Consider the following 23,466-nt stretch of genomic DNA (forward strand, 5'->3'; position numbering starts at 1 on the left):
ATTTTCTTTTGCTTATCACATTCGCATACTTCTACTCTTCCCATTTTCATTTAGTTTTTGTAGCATGTTTTCGTTTTTTTAGTCATTTTAATAATGGTGTTGCATCTTTCACTCAATTGTTGAGAATTTCTTGCATTTGTTTTGGTGCTTCATGACTTGTTACATCAATTGTAATATTTGTCAACACACAAGATTAGTGCTTTAGTCCTTCCTAATTCATTACCCTTTGTTTTTTTTCTTGTACCGCTTCATCATTGAATTAGGATAGAATCAAATGCTTTCATGCGTATCACTAATCTTGTTTGTGTCAATCCTTATTTGATCTTGATGCTCCATATACTCTCCATGCTTTAACTTTACTCTTGCATCAAGTATTAGTTGATATGCCCTTTGCTTATACTGTTTTCTTACTCACATGTTGTAGCTACCATGTAGTAGAGAACCATACTCTTATTTGGCATTAGCCCCCGCCTATGTTCTAATTGCTTTAATGTCTTTGTTATAGGCTTAATTTTCTTTCTTTTTCTCTCCTTCTAGGTTGGCCACCAAGAAAGAAAGGAATGAGAAAGCTTCTAAATGGGGCAACAAACAAGTTCATCTGCACAACCCTTTAAAGAAACTCATCAATTGTAGCAACCCGTCCACCTTGCTCTTCTTTGCATGCACCGAGGACGGTGCAATCTTCAAGTGTGGGGAGGTCGTTCGACCGATCTCCATGGGTAACAATTTCCTTTTCAACACTAATTCTTAGTTTTCTTTGTTAGATTAGTTATTGCATTGCATGATAGGTTGCATGTTAGTTAGAATTTGTACATATTTTACTACCTTCTTCTTATTAGGACTACTTGGTTAGAGTGATGATTTCTTTTCCAAGAAACCATTTTAGGGCAACCTACCAATTTGGAAAATTTTTGTTGAACTTGCTTGAAAGAATGTATTTTGGAACATGGTTTTTGAGCTAAGAACACAAGCAAGTGAGATTTGAGCCTAATGATGTGGTTACATCTTATAACCACTTATTTTTCCTTCTTATGTGCATTATTCTCTTCCTATGATTGTAATCTTCGATTTGTTTGATTCTTTATATCCATTATTTTGTGTATTCATGCATTTATATGATTGAGGCCATCATTCCATTAGCTCACTTACCCAAATGACCTTACCTTTTATCTTCCTTTGTTAGCCAATTTGAGCCTACGCTTAACCCACTTATTCCTATTTTAGCACATTACAAGCCTTAAAGCGAAAAAATAATGAATGTCCTTTACTTGGATCTTTGATTGGCTTAGGCTAGTGTGTGTGAGTATCATTCAAGTGTGGGAACCTTGGGACATTGGGTGAATAAAAGGGTAGTTTTGTATTATTAGTGTAAATATTGGGAATTGGGTACATGCTCAGGTATTGATTAAATGTATAGACCTTATGCATTGATGTTCTTGTGTATAGTTTGAAAGAAAAAAGAAAAATGAAAAAAAAAAAGAAATAAAAGTGAAAAAGAAAAAGAAAAAAAGAAAAGAAAAGAAAAAATGTATATAGAAAAAGAAAGAAAAAAAGAAAAGCAATAAAGGGGACAAAATGCTCCAAAGTGAAGCTCAATAAGAATCAATGCATAAATGTTGTGAAATGAAAAGAAAATGCATGAGTATGTGAAAAAGTGAGGAATGGGTAGTTAGATTAGTACTTAATTGTATAGGTTATTATATAGGTTAGGTGGAAAAGTCTAGGTTAATCAAAGATTCAAATCCTAAGTCCACTAGCCATATATGATCCTACCTTGACCCTAGCCCCATTACAACCTAAAGAAAAGACCTCATGATACATGTATGCATGCATTGAATAATTGTTGATTGTTAGAAGATAAACAAATCTTGGAAAGCATGATTAGGGGAGAATTGAGAGAATCAATCCCAAACACCGAGCGACTAGAGTGCAAACACTTCCGGTGAGGGTTCGATGCTCAATTCTTTGATTCCCGGCTTTTATGAGCGTTCTTCTTGCAAGTCTACTTGAACTTCATTTTGATATTTAAATTGGTAGGACTCATGAATCGTTATATGATCTTAAGCCCTACTTGTGCATGTATGTCTTGGAGATTGATTTATTTTTAACCAAGTAGGTAGAATCATTTTGCATTTAGTGGCATGCATATAGTTTCTTTGCTTTGAATAAGTGTCATATCCCTTATTTCTCTCTTGGCTTAAGCATGAGGACATGCTTGGTTTAAGTGTGGGGAGGTTGACAAACCCCATTTTGACGGTTTATCTTGTATTGATTTTAGGGGATTTTATAACCTTTTACCCACATTTATCCATTGAAATAGCATGGTTTTATAACTTCTCCTTTAATTGTGCTTAAGAGTGAAAACATGCTTTTTAGGTCTTAAAGTAGCTAAATCTAATTCTCCTTGATTCCATTAGATGCCTTGATATGTTTGTTAAGTGATTTATGGTTTAGGAGGCAAAGATTGGATCAAGGAAATGAAGAAAGAAGCATGAAAAGTTGGAGAACTCATGAAGAAATGAAAGAACCGGAAAGCTGTCAAGCCGACCTCTTCGCACTTAAACGACCATAACTTGAGCTACAGAGGTCCAAATGATGCGGTTTCAGTTGGGTTAGAAAGCTAACATCCGGAGCTTCGAAACGATATAATATTTTCCATAGTTGCATCGCGCATAGGGGCGCGCACGCGCACGGTACGCGGACGCGCCGATGGTGGCACATGACCCACTTAATGCAACACGTGGCCAGCGATTTTAGAAGCCTTGTGGGCCCAATCCAACTCATTTCTGATGCTATTTAACCCAAGGAGTGAAGAGGGAAACACAAGTTAGTTACCATTAGTTTAGTTTAGTAGTTAGAGTTAGTTTCTAGAGAGAGAAGCTCTCACTTCTCTCTAGAATTAGGATTAGGTTTAGGTTTAGTTCTTAGATTTAGATTTAGATTCATCTTCTTCTACTTCTATCTTCTCAATTCCTTGTAGTTACATTCATTCTTCTCCTATTCTTTTGGTGTAATCTCTTTTATGTTGTTCTTATATTTTGTTGTAGATCTAGTATTGTTCCTTCTACTCTCTTTCAATTCAATAAAGGTAATTCATAATAAATGTGTCTCTTTTAATTGTTGTTGTTAATTTCTTTCAATAATTGTTGTTAGATTCTCTTCTTGTTGTCAATTTGCTTTGCTTTTCTTTTGTGCCTTCCAAGTGTTTGATGAAATGCTTGGTTGGATTTTAGTGTAGGTTTTGTTCCTCTTGGCCTAGGTAGAGTAATTAGTGACTCTTGAGTTATCTAATTCCTTTGTTGATTGATAATTAGAAGTTGCTAATTGATTTGAATGCCTCTAAAGCTAGTCTTTCCTTTAGGAGTTGATTAGGACTTGAGGAATCAAATTGATTCATCCACTTGACTTTCCTCCATGGTTAGAGGTTAACTAAGTGGGAGCAATGGACAATTTGTTATCACAATTGAAGAGGATAACTAGGATAGGACTTCTAATTCTTATATCTTGCCAAGAGCTTTGTTAGTTGTTAGTTTATTTTCTTGCCATTTATATTTCTTGTCCAAAATCTTAAAAACCCCAATCATAACTCACAACCAATAACAAGACACTTTATTGTAAATCCTAGGGAGAACGACCCGAGGTTCCAATACTTCGGTTTATAAATTTTAGGGATTTGTACTTGTGACAAACAACTTTTTGTATGAAAGGATTAGTGATTGGTTTAGAAACTATACTTTACAACGAGATTTTATTAGTAAAATTCTAAACCGTCAAAAATCCAATCGTCAATAATTCACTATCTCACTGCTTAATTTTCGTTGATTTATAGTCGGCTCGATAAATGACATAACAAAAAATCCCATTTTGAAAGAAAAAGATCAAACCTTTTTAAAGTGGAAAGATTAGTAAAATAATAAAAATTTAGTCCATCTTAAAATTAACTATTATACTATATGTATATTAAAATTTGTCATCAAAATAAATCATTAATATAAAATACAAATTAAAATATAAATACACATTAAAAATAAATTAAACTATATATATTTTTATACATAAATACATTGGTAACTAATTTTAGTAATTAATTTTAGTGTACGAATAACATTTTTATAAATCAAATTAATAAAACTAACTTATAATAAAAATAAAAAATTAAAATTAAATAGTAATTTTTTTTGTATGAAATAAGTGACTAACATTATTGATTAACGAATTAAGATACTCTTAAATTAGAAATGAAAACAGGGTGTGTTAGTTTATTATAAAGGAAAAGTGGGAAGTGGTAAATTTACGGAGTATGTAGTATAGTTAGGTTGCATTTGATTTTTAGAATTGGACTGGCATTGAATATTGTGATGAGATATTGAAATTAAATTTTAGGTTTTGGAATATAAAAATTTTAATTTTTTAATATTTAAAAAAATTAAAAATAAAAAGTAAAATTTTTATAACTTTTTAAAATTTTTTTATAATATTAAAACATAACTCAATATAATATATTTTATGCCAAATATAATACATAAATTTAATTCGATCTTTATTTTTATCTCTTAGATTTTATTTTTTCATCCGTCTTCCTTTCAAATACAGTTTTGTCCAATATCTTTTGATGATTCATTTACCTAAATCAATAGCTGGTTAATTAATTGGTTTATTATAAATGGAAGCCGGGATAAGACCTAATTTGTCCCACATTCTCATATTTTTACAATATAACGTTAGAAATGATGGTTAGAGACCTAAAACTTAGAGAGTAAACATCGTAATACTGTTTTCCTATGCTAGGGTGGAGGTCATGTTGCTCTATACCTAACCATTAGGTTCAGGAATAAATAATTTAATTAATTTTAAAAAAAAGTCTAAAAATAAATTATTGTGTTTATTTTTTTAATTTTAAAAATATTTATTTTAAAAGAAGAATAATAAAAAAAATTAATATAAAAAAGTCATTTTTTTTATTTTTTATGAATATTTAAATCTTTTTTTTTACAAAAATTACAATTTAATTTTAAAAATTATACCAACATTAATATTATAATTATTCATAAGTTAAAAATAAAAAATATATATTTTTGGACCTATTTAAATTGGTCTTTAGTTACTTCTGTCTTCGTCTTCAATATGGAGAGCTGATTTTACCTCTTCGATTTCGTGAAAATAATGATCTCTCTCTTCTACTTATTTTCTTTTGGTTTTAAGGTTAAATATATGTTTATAATATTTTTTTTTGTCTTGAGAAGAAAAAAAAAAAGAAAAAGAACAAAGAAGAAAAAGAAAGAACTAAAGCCTAAAGGTAGTTAGTAGTAGCAAGGTCCCTAATCAAATAATTTTTGAATTTCTTTCGAAGTGCTGTGAGCTTAACGTGATTTTGAGTTGTTGTGAGCGTTCTTTTTGCTATGATGTTTGTCATCTTATTTGTCTCTCTTTGAATTAGTCTCAAATTTGTCCTCCAACTCCAATACATAATATCGTAGATTTTTTAAATTAAAAAGTGTTTTGAAGTTCACATTTTTTCTCTATTTTAAATAAGAGTGTAACTTTTCATACAATTAATTTTACATATAACATCTCTATGACCATCATCTCAAATAAGAACAAAACCTTTTTAAATAGTAAATAATTTTTCATAAAAAATATTATTACTAATTAAAATTCTCATACAGTCTCATTGTCAATTACCACTCTAATCTATGCTCACACAAACAAAGTCAATTTTGTTTTTACTACTATAAAAACTGGCATCGCAATTAATCTTATATGTACTATGAGAAGGCAATATCCAACTATTACTAATAGATGGAGGCAAAGAAATACAATTCATCTCAAAAAATGACCTAAATTCCTACACTGAAACTAGAGTCAAATCTGTGATTTTATTCGGTAACCACAATTTGTCCGGATTAAAAATATCATTATTTTTTACTCACCAATTCTACCAAAGATTCGCAAAAAATTTAAAAAATTGCCCCTTACTATTTTTCAAGAACTAAGAATACATATCTTAGGGCTGAAGATTAATTTATAGATTTTGTCAAACAATTTAAATTTTCACATAATCTCTAACACAATATAAGACCATTTTTAGAAAAGCAATGCACCTAGGACAAAGATCAAAATTTACCATACCTCCCTGATACTTGAACACATCCATAGAAAGAACATCCCTGACACGGAGCCAAGACAGCAACATATGTTTTTTCAGGAACCTACTGACATCAAAGTCACAACCAATTTTTCTGATCTTGCCAATGAAACCTCCTTTTATTCAACCACAACAACCATTATTAACACTGTACCTCTAAGTCAGATTGAGTCGTCGGATTATAAAAGAGGATGCTAACTTTTAAATTCATATTTAATAGAGAATAAATACCATCAAAATTCTAATTGTCATTAAACTATATAAATCTGAAATGCGAAGGTCGAATAAGAGATATGCACATTATCCATCTCTGTAGATAAGCTCTTTTTTCGATCTCCTCTAATGATCAAACTAAAAATTCTGATCAAGCAGCCAATGCACTAATTAAAACCCTCTTTCAAAATTCAAATAACCAAAGACTTTGTACAAATTCTTCTAAATATGAGAGTTTTTTATAGTTTTGTCAAATTTATAATTAGGTGTCTATATTTTTTAATTAATTTTTATACTACTTTTAATTTTATAATTATGTTATTGTCAATGTAAAAAATATTTGAATTAATAGAATATTTTTCTACAAATTAAAGATATCCATCATTAGAAACTACTTAATTAGATCTTTAGCCACATATTTTTTTATAAAGAATATTCCGTTAATTTTAATACTTTTAACATGAAAATGACCTAATTATAAAATTAAAAATAGTATAAAAATTTAATTAAAAGAAAAAAAAGTATAAAGATCTAATTACAAATTTAATAAAATGATAAAAACTAACAAAATAATTAAATTTTTAAAAAATTATAACTTGCTCTAACATAATATATAATATTAAAATTGACAGTAGAAAGTATTTAAATTAATTAATAAATAGAGTTAATAACTAAATTACTTTCTAATTTTTTTTCTATCATGGCATGTCAGATTCTTTAGTAGTATGTCATCTTTGTAAAAGGGTTGCAAAATCACAACTAAAATATGAAAATCAATATTCAAGCTAAGAGAGCACAGACATGGATGAAGAAAAAGAGAAATTATGAAGAAATAGTGCATTGTACTCAACGATATAAAAAAACTAAAAATATGAAAATTAAGCATATATAACAAACACATATTATGCGTACGTATAGGCAGAAATAAAAGGGTAACTACAACACTAAAACTATTATTATGCTACCTTATTTTCTAATAATATGGTAGTTAACGTTTATATCAGTGATTAACGTCGTTAATTGGTTAACTGGTGGTAATAACTTGATTCATTTAAAAACTAAGAACGTAGCTTAATCAGGTTAAATACCGAGAGACTTATTTAGTTATCTCATAACTTCTGGAGACCAATTTAATTATTTTATTAGATAACAAATTCAAAATACATATCTCAATCCATCAAATTTAGTTGTGATTTTCCTCCTCTTATGAGTTATTCTTAACAGTAATGATGTTTAAATCATGAGCAAGAATTACATGATGAGAGGTAGAATCAACTAGTATTGATGGATTTTTTATGCATATATATGTTTTAGTTGTTATCTACATGTTCATCACTGTGTTTTTTTCTCACACTATTGGAGTAGTCTGATTTTTAATTTTCAGCTGAGTGATGATAACATTTCAAATGTTGCAGGCATTGGAATCATGGTTTATGTGAAACTTACATAAGAACTCTACCAATGATAGTATCTATGCAAGCTCCAAAATAAGCAGGTGTTGATGATTTGGTGCTGGATGGAGATGATGTAGTTGGGATTATTCAACATATGAAACAACTATTGGATGAGAAATTCCAAGATCTAAATAGAGTAACGGTCAATAAAAACTTGGATTAGTCGAATAATTAGTTTATTTATTTATTTTAGTATATGTTAAGAGTTTAAATTTGTTTTATACATACAATAATCTATTAGTTAACAACAAATTTTTAAATGAAATTTAAATTAGTAACAGAATAGTCTTTAACTTGTCAAATTAAAAAATATCATATATATATATATATATATTTCTTTAAAAAATTGGAATTTCTTGCTACCAAGTCCATAGACAAGATAATTAATTAAGCTTTGCAAATCATAAAATAAACCTCTCAAGAAGTTGATACCATATCTAGATTAATAAAAATGCAAGAAATGACCTTATTATTAGGTTTTTATTATTTAATATAGATCTTTGTTTAAAAATATTTTTACTCTTTCGAGTTTAGAAGTTATCTAAATAAAATTGTAGAAAGCAAGTTAGAAATACGATGTTGTCACACATTATCCTTTTATTTCAAGTTTTTAATATTCCGATTTCGTCATCGTCAATAGTAGAGAGTACCTATAAAGACTTTAATGCTCAAATTAACATGGATCGCAAGAAAAACTAAGATAAAAATCTTACACCTAAATCTACATAATTAAAATAATGCATATTGTGAGGTTACAATATTATGAACTTCTTTTCTTGTATTATTTTGAGGTTATAAGATATATTTTAGTTTTTTTTTTTTTTTCGTCTTACATTTTAGATTTAGTTGGTCTACAGAAATAAATTGATTTTCTTATAAATTGCTTAATACGTTGTTGTGATATCATATATTAAATTATATTTTTTTAAATATATATATATATATATATATATATATATATATATATATATAGTCAATATTATAATTTTCTCTTTTAAAAAAAAATAATGATTATAATATTATCATTAAATTCGTAAAATAAATTATTAGATATTATGTCAATTGATAAGAAATTAAAATGATATCCTAAACATCTTTTATGGAATTTTTAAGAAATCGAAATAATCATCAAAACAGATTTTTTTTTTATATATTTTTCAATCCAGTTCTTAGTAATAATAAATTTAGGGAAATATTCCTGTTACGCCTGGCTCAAACTAAATACGGGCCAGCCTGACTCGGGCACCACCCGACTCGAACGGTTGGAGCGAGGCGCCTCGATCGTCGATCCGGACACGCGTCCCTGACAGCTGTTCTATAGCTGTGCAAGGGAGGTCTCGAAGGAGGTGGGCCTGTCCTTACAGGGCCCATCTCTAACACGATATAAAGGGGGAGGGACATACTTCTCCCCCAAGATACGTCACCTATCACTCACCCTTTTTTGCATGCACACTCTACTAACTAGAGCGTCGGAGTGTCTTTGCAAGTGACACCCCACTCTTTACACGAAGTACTCGGAACATTGTCTTCGCTAGTTCAGGAGCTCACGACTAAGCAAGACCCCCTTTATCGACCAGGATACCAATCCAAACCGTTCGGTACCCGACCTACCGAACAATTCCAAAACAATCCTAATAAACAAATAGATAGATAGGAGATCGTATGATTAAATTCTTAAAGCACTTCAATCCCATCTAATGTAAATCATCAACCAAAACTAAGTAATAACTAGTAACAAACCATCCATTTTTTTCTATTCGTCAAATAAAATCCAGTTACCATTTGCTTAACCCTATCACATTCTCATCACTCATGCATTCTCATTACTCATCAAATAAGCTAATATATATATATACATATATATATATATATATATATATTGTTTAATTATTTTAATATATATTTTATATTAATAATTACTTTTGATGTATTCTATTATAATTAATAAAATAACTTTTTTTTTCTCCATTATATTGGTGAAATTCAAATAATTCTCTTCTAAAATAAGAGATTAGTAAGATAAAAAAAAATTATATTGTCTAATTATTCTTAAATTAAAACAATAATATTTCTGAATCAAACTCTTTTGAAACAAAAAAATTGATAAACTAAAAGAAATGAGAATTTAATTACTTTTAAATCAAAATAATAAAAGCTGCACATAATTAATTTTTTATTTTACAATTTTTGCTTATTTTTAAAATAATTTTTTTCACAATTTACATATAATAAAAATTATAAATTTAATAATAATTAATCAATTTTGATTTATATTTAGAATATATACTCTGAAATAGATCATTAAAAAATTTTGGGTCCGACATTTTTTTAAAATATTATTATTTAAGGTCTCTAAATTTTATAAAAGTAAAATTTATTTGTCTAAATAGAAACAACGGATCTAACTAAAATAGAAATTTATATATCTTATTTTTATAAAGTTTAGAGATCTCAACGTAATAAAATTTTTTTGGGACGAAAACATTTTCAACTCGACAAGCCAATGACTGATTCGTCACAGATCTGAGCTTAATTTAAGAGTTTGTCACTTGCTAATGGGTTGCTGCATGTATAAGGCACAATTTAAACTCCTGATACTTATTTAAGCGGACGAGGAAGTTGACTACTCGACCAACCCAAATTGGTTATATACTCTTATATTTATTTATCTAACTATGTATGTATATATAAAAAATTAGTTATTGTTATGGATCATATTCGAATTCAAACCTCAACGACCCAACAATAACTCTGCTAAAAAACCTGAATCATCCATCTCAGGCCTAAAATTTTGACACCTATCAAATCAACACATCGCTAATTGATATCAAATATCGATCATCTCCTAACCAACGAAGATAAGACAGAGGATTAAAGGGGAATCACAAGCTCTCTAGATACGTTACACACACTTACTTCTATTAATCTTATCTCCAAAATTCATTCTGATTTAAATGTCGAAATGTCTTTACAAATTATCTCTACCATTCATTCAATCAGACAATAAATTATGAAAATTGTCAGCTAAAAAAACAATAAATCTCAGTAGCTTAGATAACTTACGAACATTTATCAAATTAATTACTAACATAAAATATATATAAAAAATATATAATAAGTAATTTAGTAACACTATGTTTGTTTGAAGAGAAAATAGAAGGAAAGAAAAAGGAGAAAAGAGAAGAGAAAAGAAAATAATTATTTTTCATTATTTGGTTATAAAGAGAAATTGGAGAAAAAAGAAAAGGGATGAAAAAAAATTTGTGAGACCCACTAATTTTTTTCTCTCTAATGTTAAAAAGAAAATTTTTTCTCTCACAACTTCTAATATTACCCCTTCACTTTTTTTAATGTATTTTATAATACAAGAATAAAATTATCTTTTTATAATATTTTTTTTCTTCTTATTTTTTTTCATCCAAACACATCTAAAGAAAATAAAAATTTACTCAATTTTTTTTTTCTATTTCTTTCCTTCTAACCAAACATAAGCAAACTGAATTTTGTTACTTGGTACATTTTTGTTATTTACTGATTGAAATGAAGCGTGTTAAATTAGGTGCGTAAGCGTGAGTGGATGGTCGCAGGTTCGCTGGTGTTCTAACTTCTAAACCCCAAACTACACAGAAAGCACAATCCCGAGTCAAACTTAAATCGCTCTTCTTCGCCTCCATTTCGCTCCTAATTTCTCCACACTTCCCATTCTCATTTCCTCGACCCACCCATCAAATAAAATAAAGTAAAATTATTATTATATTTTATTATTTTTATTATCATTACTGTAATAGAGTTGGTTCCATCAAGAGAGAGAAAGAGAAGAATCAAGAATGGGGCCAAGTGGTGGTGCCTTGTCAGCGGCGGCGAAGCAAGCGGAGCAACTCAGAATAGATGGCAACGCTTACTTCAAGAAAGACCGTTTCGGTGCTGCCATCGATGCCTACACAGAGGTATGCTTTCTAACCCTTTTCCTTTAATTAATCAATAATCATATTTCTTTTCAAAAAAAGAATGAAAATTTGTAACGTTCTTGGGATTATTGCATTGTTTGTTTTTCTTTTTTGGGCGATTCAAGGCAATTACTTTGTGCCCTAATGTTCCTGTGTATTGGACGAACCGTGCTCTCTGCCATCTTAAGCGCCAGTAAGTATAGATGATAACATAACTTCCTGATTTTTAATTTTATTTTATTTTTTTAACTTCTGTTTGGGTGTTTTTGTGTTATTATTATCTGCTTTATTTGTTTGTAGTAATTGGGAGAGAGTGGAAGAAGATTGTCGGAGAGCGATTCAGCTTGACAACCATTCGGTTAAGGTCTTTGTAATCTCCTTGTTTTTTTTTTTTTTTTTGGTGATCATTGTTTGGTCTTTACTCTAGAGATTTCGGAGTTTTAGCTTCAATGGTTGTGTTGTATTGGTTAAGTATATTCGATTTTCTTCTGAGTTTAGTGTTTTTCAAGTTTGGTTTGTTTGGTCTTAGATCTCAGTAATGGCAATAGATTCTGGGAATCTAGTTGTTAGTTCTCTTGGAAAGCAATCATTAGCTGCCATTTTAAGAATCGAATTGCATTTCTATACTGTCGTATTGCATTTTAACAATCATTAGTTGTGAGTTACCTTTCTACATTTCATTATAGCTAGCTAAGCTATTGACTGTGTTTGGCTGTTTGGAATGTTCGGCTGCATCGTTTTATAATTTGCTATTTTGTTGCAGATTGTGTTCTTTGATCTGATTATCTTGTGCCCAGCTGAATTTTCTTACGTATATATTTTAGGCTCACTATATGTTGGGACTTGCATTGCTACAGAAACAAGAACATACCAAGGGTATCAGAGAATTAGAGAAGGTTAGTTGTCATTGAATATCTCTTCTTCATTTGTTCATTAGTTATAGCTGTTGCTTGAAATTATTTAATGCTTCATTGCATGGTTAAGCCTTTCCATGCTGTATGAGTGTTTAGCTTTTACAATGTTTTGCATTTTACTTTTTGTGAATTTAATAGTAGATCACTTTTGTACCTGATGAATGGTTCAACTACCTATTGGTTCACCAATCTTGATCCCTCTATGTAAATTGCATTTTTAGGATTGTGGTGGGGTTGCCACTCAAACCTTTGTCATGGAAAGATTAGCAATATGGGTTTCAGTTAGTGCCTTATAATGTCCTTTCATGTGGTTTAGCCCATTGGTAGTGTGATTTAGTGTTTGCTTGCTGTTCTGGTGGATTGCTGGTGCAGGATATTTTGCTTTCCCATTACTGTTCTCTAAATCATGTATTGTCCCTTATTTTCTTTTGTTAGTATTGCAATTTGCCTGCCATGTTTGAAGATATGAAAACATGGATACCTAGTAGGTTCATGTTAGGTTATGAGAGCCAATGGAGAAAAGTAACGGCGCTACAAAACATTAGTTAGAGACAATTTGTATCCATTCCCACATTAGCGAACACTCATGTCTCCATCCTTATCATTTCTTATTTCAATGATATTATACTGTTATAGATGACAAGTCATAGATTATCTGATCAATTTGGCTTACTATTGAATTGCTAAGGGACATTGTGCTTCCTTCTCTTTAAATTGACTAGCATCTGATTAAATATAAACTTCACTGCTGATTTTCTGTGTAATGAACTTTTCTAAGATATTTAAATTGATTTTTCCTTATTCACACCAATTGTGATTTAAGGCTTTGGATCTTGGGAGAGGCGCCAATCCCAAGGGCTATATGGTAGAAGAAATATGGAGAGAGCTTGCAAGAGCAAAATACCAAGAGTGGGAACGGACATCCTCCAAGCGATCGTGGGATTTGCAGAGCTTGAAGTATGTTTTTCTGGTGATTGTCAGACCTATTATCCAAGGGTCATCATGAATGATTGGTTATTACTATCAGCTGTGTTGATCATATTTTTTATAAGCTACGTTGTGATTTTTCCTTTTTTCTTCCACCAGTTACCAAAATATCAATTCTATATTGGTTACTGGTTATTGAAAATTTAGTCATTGTATCTAATATTATTTTCATAAAATATCTTCTTGTATCAGGGAAGCTTGCGAGTCTGCTCTAAAGGAAAAACACTCTCTTGATATGTCCCACATGGAAGGATTTTTAGATGATGCTACCACTTCTCAATTGGAACAGTTAGAGGCTTTACAAAGAGTCTTCAGTAAAGCTGCAGAGGGTGACGCACCTACTGAGGTGTGTACATGCCATTTGATCACTATCCTTTCATATATGGTGTCTCAAAAATAATGGCATATCATTGATCACATGGTTTATTGAGTCTACAGGTGCCAGATTACTTATGCTGCAGAATCACACTTGATATTTTTCATGATCCCGTAATCACTCCGAGTGGAATTACATATGAGAGGGCAGTGATTCTTGATCATTTGCAGAAGGTTATTTGATTTTCATGTTGTAATCTTTTATATCAAATGCTTTTAATTTTAAATTCAGTATGCATTCATCTAAAATATTGTAAAATAGGTTGGTAGATTTGACCCTGTGACGCGAGAACCACTGGATCCATCACAACTAGTACCGAACTTGGCCATTAAGGAAGCAGTGCAGGCATACTTGGACACACATGGGTGGGCCTACAAGGTTTAAAAATTTAAGTTAGAAATTAACAGTTTTATCTATTCAACAAACACATCAGGATTCTTTGTTTTTTGGTAACTATGTTTGTGGATTCCCTGTGGTGCCGTCCAGAAGATGAACATCTTGAGACCATCTTATTATGAATTGTACATATGGTCTTGATTCTCATATAATGTGAAAATGTATATAGTTGTCAGCTTCCTAATAGTTTCTTGCTGACTCATTGTCTTGTTAAGTACTCTTACACACACACACCCCTTCCCTTTCCCAATGGGCTCCATATATCAACTTCCTAGACAGAGCTAGGATTTGAACCAGGTGCACCTCCTAGCAAGTCAAACATAGTTGTCACTAAACCAAGCCTTGGGTGCGTTTATGTTTATCCATTAAATTCATCTTTTGCTTTCTATTCTTCTTGGTTTTGACGACCTTTCATTCAATAACGTTCAGAGAGGAAGCATGGTTTTCTATAGCCCAGAAATTCTCCTATGTTATTTAATGTTTTGGAATCGATGCATTGGAAATGTATGCTTTTGATTTTTGTAATCTCATTATGGCTTTTCCAATGCTCACTCTTTGTATAGGTTATAACATTTCCCATTTCCTAATTATCATGATGCAATCAATAAATGCAAACAGGATGGTATTAGCATGTACATTTAGGATAAGGATGCAATGTGACCGTAAAATGTTTCACAAAGTGTAAAATCTAAAATCTTTTAACTTTTTATCTATAATTAATTGAACGACCAAAATATTCCATGTGTGTGAGATGTTTCACGTGTGAGGCAATTTGAAATTGTGAATATTTGATAATAGAAACAGTAACATGGCAACTCCTTTTTGTTACTGTCCCACACTTATTTTTGTAAACACCATCTAATGATATAATTGCATTTCTTTGCAAGTTTCCTTAAATTTTTTTTTTCAAGGGTGTATTTTTAATGTATTGATAATGTAAAATATTATATGATTATTTAGTTAAATTTATGTATTTGGATGAATTGTGAATTTGAAAATTAGTTATATTTATTAATGATGTGTTAATATTTGATTCAATGTTTGTATAAAATTATTTTAGGGCAATTTATATATATAAATTGTTTGTCTTTTAAATTTATGCAATTGCACTGTTTCCAAAATGAAGACGTAAATACATTGTTTCATATATCTATAGAAATCGTTACTGCCAGTAACGGTTGATGTAAACACAAAATCTGCTGTTGCCAGCCGTGGATTACATGCAAATGAGGCAGAAACCGCTAGAGGCTCTCACGGTTTCTGTTTGATGGTGCTTGGACATAAACCGCTACTGCTAGTAGCGGTTTATGTGCATAGAGATTATGTGCATAGAGAGACGTGCGTAAACCGCTGGAGGCTATAGCAGTTTACGTGGAGAGTGAATAGCTATATAAATCGTGGAAGGCAGTCGCGGAATAATCATTTGGAGTCATTTTGAGGTTGTTTAGAGAGAGAAAATTCTAGAAAGAGGTAAGAGCAACTTGAGAGCGGGTCCGAGGTATCTAAGTGCCGACCTCCAGCGGGATATCATGGCAGACAAATGGAGCTTATACCGACTGAATGGTGTTGCCCATATTGCCGGTGCCGTTGGTGACGAGGTCAGTTAATTTTTTTTTTTTTTTTTTAGAGTTAGCATTTGTTAATTAGAAAAATGTTATGTAAGGTAGAGGAACTAGAATTTATAGTTTCATCCTAATAGTTTGAAAATAGGCTTTGCATGTTAGGATGTAGAATATAATAGAGCTGTACATAAGAATCAGTTTGGGTAGCAATTTTTTTTCATTAATTTCCGAATATGATTAATTAAATGAATTTATTTCCCTTCTATGAATCTTATTCTTTGTGTTATTGGTTTATTTTTTGAAATTTTTATTGTTTAGGCTCATATGATTCCCTTTTTTTATTATTTGTCCCTTTTTTTTTACAATTATTATCTGGAACATTTTTTTGTTTTAAGTTGACAAAATTTTATAGTTGTGCTTGTTATTTATTTTATTTTGGTTATATTTTTATGATATGAAGTACTATATTCGCTATTATTATATTTTGATAATTGTGGCTGTTTTTTGTTATATTTAGTGTTATGTTATATTTACTATTGTGTTATCCCATAATTCTGAAAATCAAACCGAATCGACCGGTTGAATTAGAAACCAAAAGTCAAGTAGTTTTGGTACTTAAACAAAACAGGTAGAAAATCAACTAAAAACCGATGAATCGAATCGAATCGAGAACTAACAAACTAATTGATATTTATTTAAGATGTTTGCTATAGTGCCTAAAAGATGTTCTCTAATTACTAAAATAGGTTAAATAATTCATTTTAAATTTAAAAGTATGAAAGTTAAAAACTTTTAAATAGTTTAAAATTACTATAAAAGATAATTTAAACAAAAATTAGACACCAAACAAAAGACATCATAGAATTGGCCTTTACTTAAATCGTTTTAGGCAGAAAAAGAAGGCAAAATTTAATGAAATATGAACATATCCTAATATTATTTGTCGGTTTCTCACTCAAGTTTGCCGTTGTTTTGGCCATCCTAGTCGTCATGTTCTCACCTTCTTTCAGGTGCCGTCATCTCGCCTTCCAGCCATCCTCTTCTTTATTGTTGCTTCATTGCCTCACTGGTCTCATCCATCTTTGGTCATGTTCTCTCTCTTTTCTTGGATGAACATTTCTGGTCCATTTATTGTCCTTTTACTGTTATTGATTTTTTTTTGTTATTGTTATATCGATTTAAATGTTTAATTGTTAGTTAGTTATTGTTGTTACCTGTTGTTAGATCTAGCTTCTTCTTGTTACCATTGTAATTCTGTAAATTTACTAAATTGTAATGGTTAGTGTTATAATTGTTAATTGAATTAATTGTTTTACTGTTGTGTTACTTGTTCAATCATTCAATGATAATTTTCAAATCAATTTGGATTATTCAAATCGTCGGCTCACTCGTTCGCTTAAATAAGTGTGTTAGAAATTCGAATTCCACCTTGTATATGCAGCAATCTATTGGTCAATAGTATATTCTTAAATGACACTTAGATACACAACAGATGCTCAAGTTTGACACATCATTTCAAGCCGAAAGGAATTTCTGTTTTACATGGTAGTCCTAGTAAAAGAAAATGGTTGAAACTAGAAATCCTATCTTCACTTCAGTATTTCATACTCACTTTATTAAGTCTTTCTATGGTCTCCATATTCTTGTCAAATGATTCAACACTTGTCAGATAAATCGGTGTGTTGGTTATACTTATAGTCATGCCATGCCATGTCCGAAAGCCACAAGAACCTCCATTCTGTTATGAGCTCCTTGATGTGAGGGTATATCTTGCCATTCTTAATTGTTGGAGGACATTATTGTGCACTTGGTGTCGTTAATGAACGACAGCACTTGAACGAGACTTTTAAGATTACAAGGTACTTATCCATTATAGTTAGTAGTTACTCTCTCATTTGAGATTTTTATACAAAACGTGAATTAATAGACATGTTACACCATCATATATATTGCAAATTTAAAAGCTTCTCAAACCTTAGTTGCACAATAATTGTATTTAAAAAAAAATTAAAACATATATATATATATATATATATATATATATATATATATATATATATATATACACTTCTATTGACTGTATCATTACCATAAATTAAGTTATTTTGAAATACCAAATCATTCTTAATCCATATTGCACATATTATGGCAAGCAAAAAAAAGCCTTACCAAACACATTTCTCAGCTTCACGCCTTTGCATTCCTGGCTAGCTTTGTAATGTGATTAGTGGGAATTGCCTTAATCTTCATAACCGTATATCCTATACATCGTTTATGTTCATTATTTATTTGTTTTCCGAAAAAGATGTTTACTGAATTCTTAGACAAATCGATAGATGTATGATAATGTAGGAGTGATCTTCCCTTTTTCTTGTTTGTTTATCTTCAAACAAATAGCAAAAAGCCAAAATCTATTCTTGAGATTTCTTATTACCTACCCGGGCTACCCCTATCTCATTCAAAAGTTTGCTGCTGGCCAATGAATTGCTGTATGCACAAGACGGGATTCAAATTCCAACACTTGTTTAAGCGGACAAGTGAACTGACTATTCGGCCAACCTAAGTTGGTTTCCCCTCCCAACTTTAATTAGTATGTAAGCGACTAAGGTCCATATATAACTGAAAGTAGTACATTAATATACGATGTGGATTAATTTTATGATCACGTAAAACGTAACATGTATTTTTAGGAAACATGTGGGATACAGGGAATTTAAATGCAATTTAATTATCCAACGGCACAAAGCCAAACTAAAAAATATATATACTTGGTAGATCCACATTGGTGATGATTTATGTGAAAATGTCATCCAATGATGTAAACTACATATTTTCCCGGTAATTTTCTTTTTCAATCGCTGATAAACAATCTAAGAAGGCAATGCCTTAATTAGGGGTGACAATGAGTGGATAAGATAAGAGTTTAGATCCAACCTTAATCCTATCTGTGGGTTGACAATATTCCAATTCTAACCATACCCGTTCTTAACCCGCGATACTCGACCCTACTAACGGTTTACCAAAAAAATGCAACATTATTATATAACTGGATGATAATTTACAATAGAACTGACTTTTATATATATATAAAAAAAACGTATTAAATTATCAATTAATGATCTTTTCTTAGTGGCTAAGGATCTTTTGCATTTAGTGAAAGGTCTTTGGTTTAACATCTACTTGAAGCATATTTTTATATAAGTATATAACAAATACATACATAGGGTGCAAGTTGGTTGGATAGAATTGAGGCTCAACTCGCACACTACCTCACCCGCACTAGAACCCAACCCTACCCGCTACGGATCGGGTTGACAACCCTACCCAACCAGATTGGATAGGATTGGATATCCACGGGTAGGGTGCATGTTGCCACCCTTAGCCTCAATATGCAATTTAAAATTTGGCATAAAATTTGTTCAGTGCAAAAACGGAGTTTGAAAAACGTCTCGAATACCAAAAGTCCAACAAATGTCAAACAACATTCATCTTCTTTGATGCAGTAGTAGGTATGGACATGAGAAAACAACAGAGATGCAGATAAAAGATTCTTGTCTAGAACAACAGCAAGCAGAGAAAAACTGTTTTCACCACAAATATTTATCATCAAGGTCTTTCTAATTGCCCTATTTTGTGGTTGAAATTGTAGTTAACATATTAAAGAGGAAGCTTTCAGCTGAAAAAATCTAGTTTTGTATGAAAACTAAACAACAGGTTTATAGTTTATACTAACCATGTGCAGATTGTTAGGACAAGGCTGAGGTGTGACAGCCTCCAGCTGCTGAAAGGGCACTTTCGCAAGCATAGATAAGCCAACAAGCCAATTGATCTTATGCCGAGGAGCAACAAGACTCGCACACTTCGATCACGGACTCATTTTGGATAATGCCTTTAGTAACTCTTAACACATCTCTTTGAAATACATCTATTCATATACTGTTCAAAGCTTTGCAGCTTGAGTTTATCACAGAACTGTACTAAATATGAAATATAGTCAGTAGAATCTAAGAGACAGGCAGAAATATGAATCTACACCAAATAACGGACAAAATCTCAACCAACTCGATGAACCAGAAAAAAGGATATATATCAGCTCAGAAACTTTCGAAACCAAATTAAATCAATTCAGAAAGGAAATCCTTTTCGAACATATCAGCTCAGAAACTTTTGAAACCAAATTAAATCAATTCAGAAAGGAAATCCTTTTCGAACGCTCTTCTTTGATGACTCAGCTAATCTCTTAACATTTTTTGTTCTTCTATAGAATTCCATTAACTCATTGGCAACTTCCTCCTGATGGCATTTGATAAACAAATTCACAAACTTCTCTTCTGTCATCCTGAGTGCCCTAAGAATCGGAGGTCTCCTGATTTTCTGCTCACCATCAATCTCATGTACCTTCATTGCTAGAAGCACTCTTGGCTTCAAAACCGTATCAATATTAATACACAATAGCAATGGGCATCTTAAGATTGCCTTGACATCGAGCTTCATTGTGGCCAGAATGAAAGTCATGTTCCTCTGAACCTTGTCAGTTGACAATGTCAAAATATGAGGGGACTTCCCAAGAAGCCAAAAGACCTCATCCTCAGACAAACCGAATTTCTCCAAATTCGCAACCTTATCACGAATTGTTTCCACACGTGACACACCTATTAGTGTTACCACATACTTATACATCTTTGAATCCTTGGAAAGCCCTATCCTGCGTATGTATTCCATCTTATCATCGTTGAACGATGTCCTTGAAATGATCGTGGGACGCAATAGGATCATCTGAATCAAGTCCCTTTTCTTAATACCTAACTCCTCATACAGTGCAAAGGTAGCTTCAATGTCAACTCTACCATCATAGACCAAAAGTGAAGGGTTTCTCACAATGGCTTTGGTAAGCAAATCCTTCGTCTCGAACAATGACAAGAAATAGGCAAGCCTCTCGTTGAAAGATTGGTTAATCCGAGACTGGAAAAACCGGGGCCTGCAATTGACTATCTTAACAAGATCAGATGCCCCTATTCCAAAAGCACTCAGAAGATCAAGTTTTGATTGGATTTTGGTAGCATCAGCATTGCGCAAAGCTGGGCAACGGGTGAATATTCTCATCAATTCACCATCACTACAACCCCATTTACTTAAAACCTCAGTAGCATTATTTGGTTTCTCTGCATGATCCTCCTTTTCAGCTTTAGGTTGGGCTAGGCAAATGGTCGAATAGGTTGCATGCGTAAAAACTTGCAATGCTTTTATAAATGGGGGATTTGAAAATGACTTAAACAGATAAGACCCAGATGAAAACAACCGAAGCATTTGAGATTCTTGAAATCCGGAGAGTATTTTCGAGATTCAGCAGTGCAGAAAACAATTAAATAGCAAGTCTCTTTGATTGAACAAACTACAACAAAGTATTTGTGAGAGAGAGAGAGAGAGAGAGAGAGAGAGACCTGCAAATGCAAAGTGAAAAGATTGTAGCTGCTACAAGGCGATTTCGGAGCGAGCTACAGAGACTACAGACTAATGAGACTATAGAGATACCAGAGGTTTGACCATGGTCAACGATTAGAAGAGTTTTAGGGTTTATTTCTTACATGATTCTCGAATCTTCGGTTTTGTGGTCTAATTTAATATATGGTTACAAGCTTTATTGGGCTAGTTCTACAATACTCCGAGTCAAGATAGTGAATTTCATGGACCCTGTCCCAAACAATGTCACCAAAACCTTTTTTAAAAGTGAAACATCTAAAATTTATTATTTTGGCACCAAAATAACATATTTATTTGTTTTTCTTTTTTCATAGCCCAAATAACTAAACATTATTCTTTTAAGATTGTTTGGTACAAAACCATACATCCAAAACGAAATACAGAATAACAACTGTTAGAAACAAGAGACTGAGAGAGTAATATGAAAAGTGTATTATTCAGTCCGATCAAAGGTACAATATACAAGAGGTATTTATAGGTGCTAAATGAATCAGAGTAATAAAGGCATAGAATCCTATAATTAATATACAGATATACTATATAAATATAGACGATACTAATTAGTCTAAATTGATGCTAATGATTCTCTAACATCCCCCCTCAAACTCAAGTGGGAGCTAAGGATACCAACTTGAGTTTGGATAACAAAGTCCGGAAACAAGTCGGGTGATGAGCTTTTGTGAAGATATCAGCAGTCTGATCTAGTGTTCCAACAGCAATGAGACGAACAGCATCAATAAGGATACGTTGCCGAACAAAGTGACAATCAAGCTCAATGTGTTTGGTGCGTTCATGAAACACATCATTATGGGCGATTTGAATAGCACTGCGGTTATCACAAAAAATATCAGTAGGGACGACTGAGGAGCACCCAAATCTTCGAAAAACCAACAAACCGAGATAAGTTCAGCAGTGGTGTCAGCGAGAGCACGATACTCAGCTTCTGTGCTTGAGCGAGCAGTGAACGTTTGCTTCTTAGCACGCCAAGAAATGAGAGTGTCGCCAAGAAACAAACAGTAACCAGTAGTAGAACGATGATCAATGGGATCACCAGCCCAATCAGCATCGAAGTAAGCCTGAAGAGACAAAGAGGAATGGGCAGAAAAATAAAGGCCATGAAATAGAGTGCCTTTGATGTAGCGAAGAATGCGAAAAACTGCCGCATAATGAGTACAAGGAGCTGACAAGAACTGACTAAGTACATGAACCGGATAGGCGATGTCTAGTCGAGTGACAGTCAAGTAGACGAGACCGCTAACTAACTGTCGATAGAGAGTCTGATTATCCAAAACAGTGCCATCCATAGGGGTAAATCAAACATTAGGCTCAAGAGGAGTGGATTCAGTGCGACTATCTGTAATCCCAGCGTGAGCAAGAAGATCTGAAGCATACTTAGCCTGAGAGAGATAGATGCCATCATCGGTGGAGATGACCTCGAGACCAAGAAAATAGCTGAGAGAACCAAGATCTTTCATCTCAAAGGTACGGTGAAATAAGGCCTTGAGATCAGAGATACCATCATCATCATCCCCAGTAATGATCATGTCATCAACATACAAAAGTAGACGAACAACTCCACGTTCGCTTTTACGAATGAAGAGGGCATTCTCATGAGGGCTAGAAGTAAAACCAAGACTGCATATGGTAGTGCTGAACTTGTCAAACCATTCACGGGGAGCTTGCTTAAGTCCATAAAGTGCCTTGCAAAGGAAACAAACCTTATTAGAAGGACAAGGATATCTCGGAGGTGGTTTCATATAGACTTTCTGTTTCAAATCTCCATTAAGAAAAGCATTCTTTACATCCATCTGAATGAGAGACCATTTTTTAACCGCGGCAATGGCAATAAGAGCTCTAACAGACGTAAGACGAGCGACAGGAGCAAAAGTTTTTTTATAATCAAAACCATACTCTTGCGTACAACCTTGAGCAACCAAGCGGACCTTATAACGGTCAATAGAGCCATCAAAGCGAGTTTTGATCTTGTATAC

The 23,466-nt window shown here is 32.1% G+C and overlaps 3 protein-coding genes across 3 annotated transcripts; 1 reads left to right on the forward strand and 2 right to left on the reverse strand.

The window, feature by feature from the left end:
- The first annotated feature begins 11,384 nt into the window (after window positions 1–11,384).
- Window positions 11,385–14,957, forward strand: LOC130947506 (E3 ubiquitin-protein ligase CHIP). The gene is made up of 8 exons (XM_057876205.1): window positions 11,385–11,759; window positions 11,885–11,952; window positions 12,060–12,123; window positions 12,584–12,655; window positions 13,497–13,630; window positions 13,853–14,006; window positions 14,099–14,209; window positions 14,298–14,957. Exons 1-8 carry the CDS (start codon window positions 11,640–11,642, stop codon window positions 14,418–14,420), a joined length of 846 nt encoding a protein of 281 aa, XP_057732188.1. The 5' UTR covers window positions 11,385–11,639; the 3' UTR covers window positions 14,421–14,957.
- Window positions 14,958–19,956: 4,999 nt separating this feature from the next.
- LOC130947807 (uncharacterized) lies at window positions 19,957–21,439 on the reverse strand. Its single transcript, XM_057876517.1, has one exon. It carries the CDS (start codon window positions 21,299–21,301, stop codon window positions 20,183–20,185), a length of 1,119 nt encoding a protein of 372 aa, XP_057732500.1. The 5' UTR covers window positions 21,302–21,439; the 3' UTR covers window positions 19,957–20,182.
- A 737-nt stretch (window positions 21,440–22,176) lies between these two features.
- On the reverse strand, window positions 22,177–22,779 carry LOC130949108 (uncharacterized mitochondrial protein AtMg00810-like). The gene has a single exon (XM_057877930.1). The coding sequence runs from the start codon at window positions 22,777–22,779 to the stop codon at window positions 22,177–22,179; it is 603 nt and encodes a 200-aa protein (XP_057733913.1).
- Between the last annotated feature and the right edge of the window lie 687 nt (window positions 22,780–23,466).

This window comes from Arachis stenosperma, chromosome 9, assembly GCF_014773155.1.
Source record: "Arachis stenosperma cultivar V10309 chromosome 9, arast.V10309.gnm1.PFL2, whole genome shotgun sequence".
NCBI classification, from domain to species: Eukaryota; Viridiplantae; Streptophyta; class Magnoliopsida; order Fabales; family Fabaceae; genus Arachis; species Arachis stenosperma.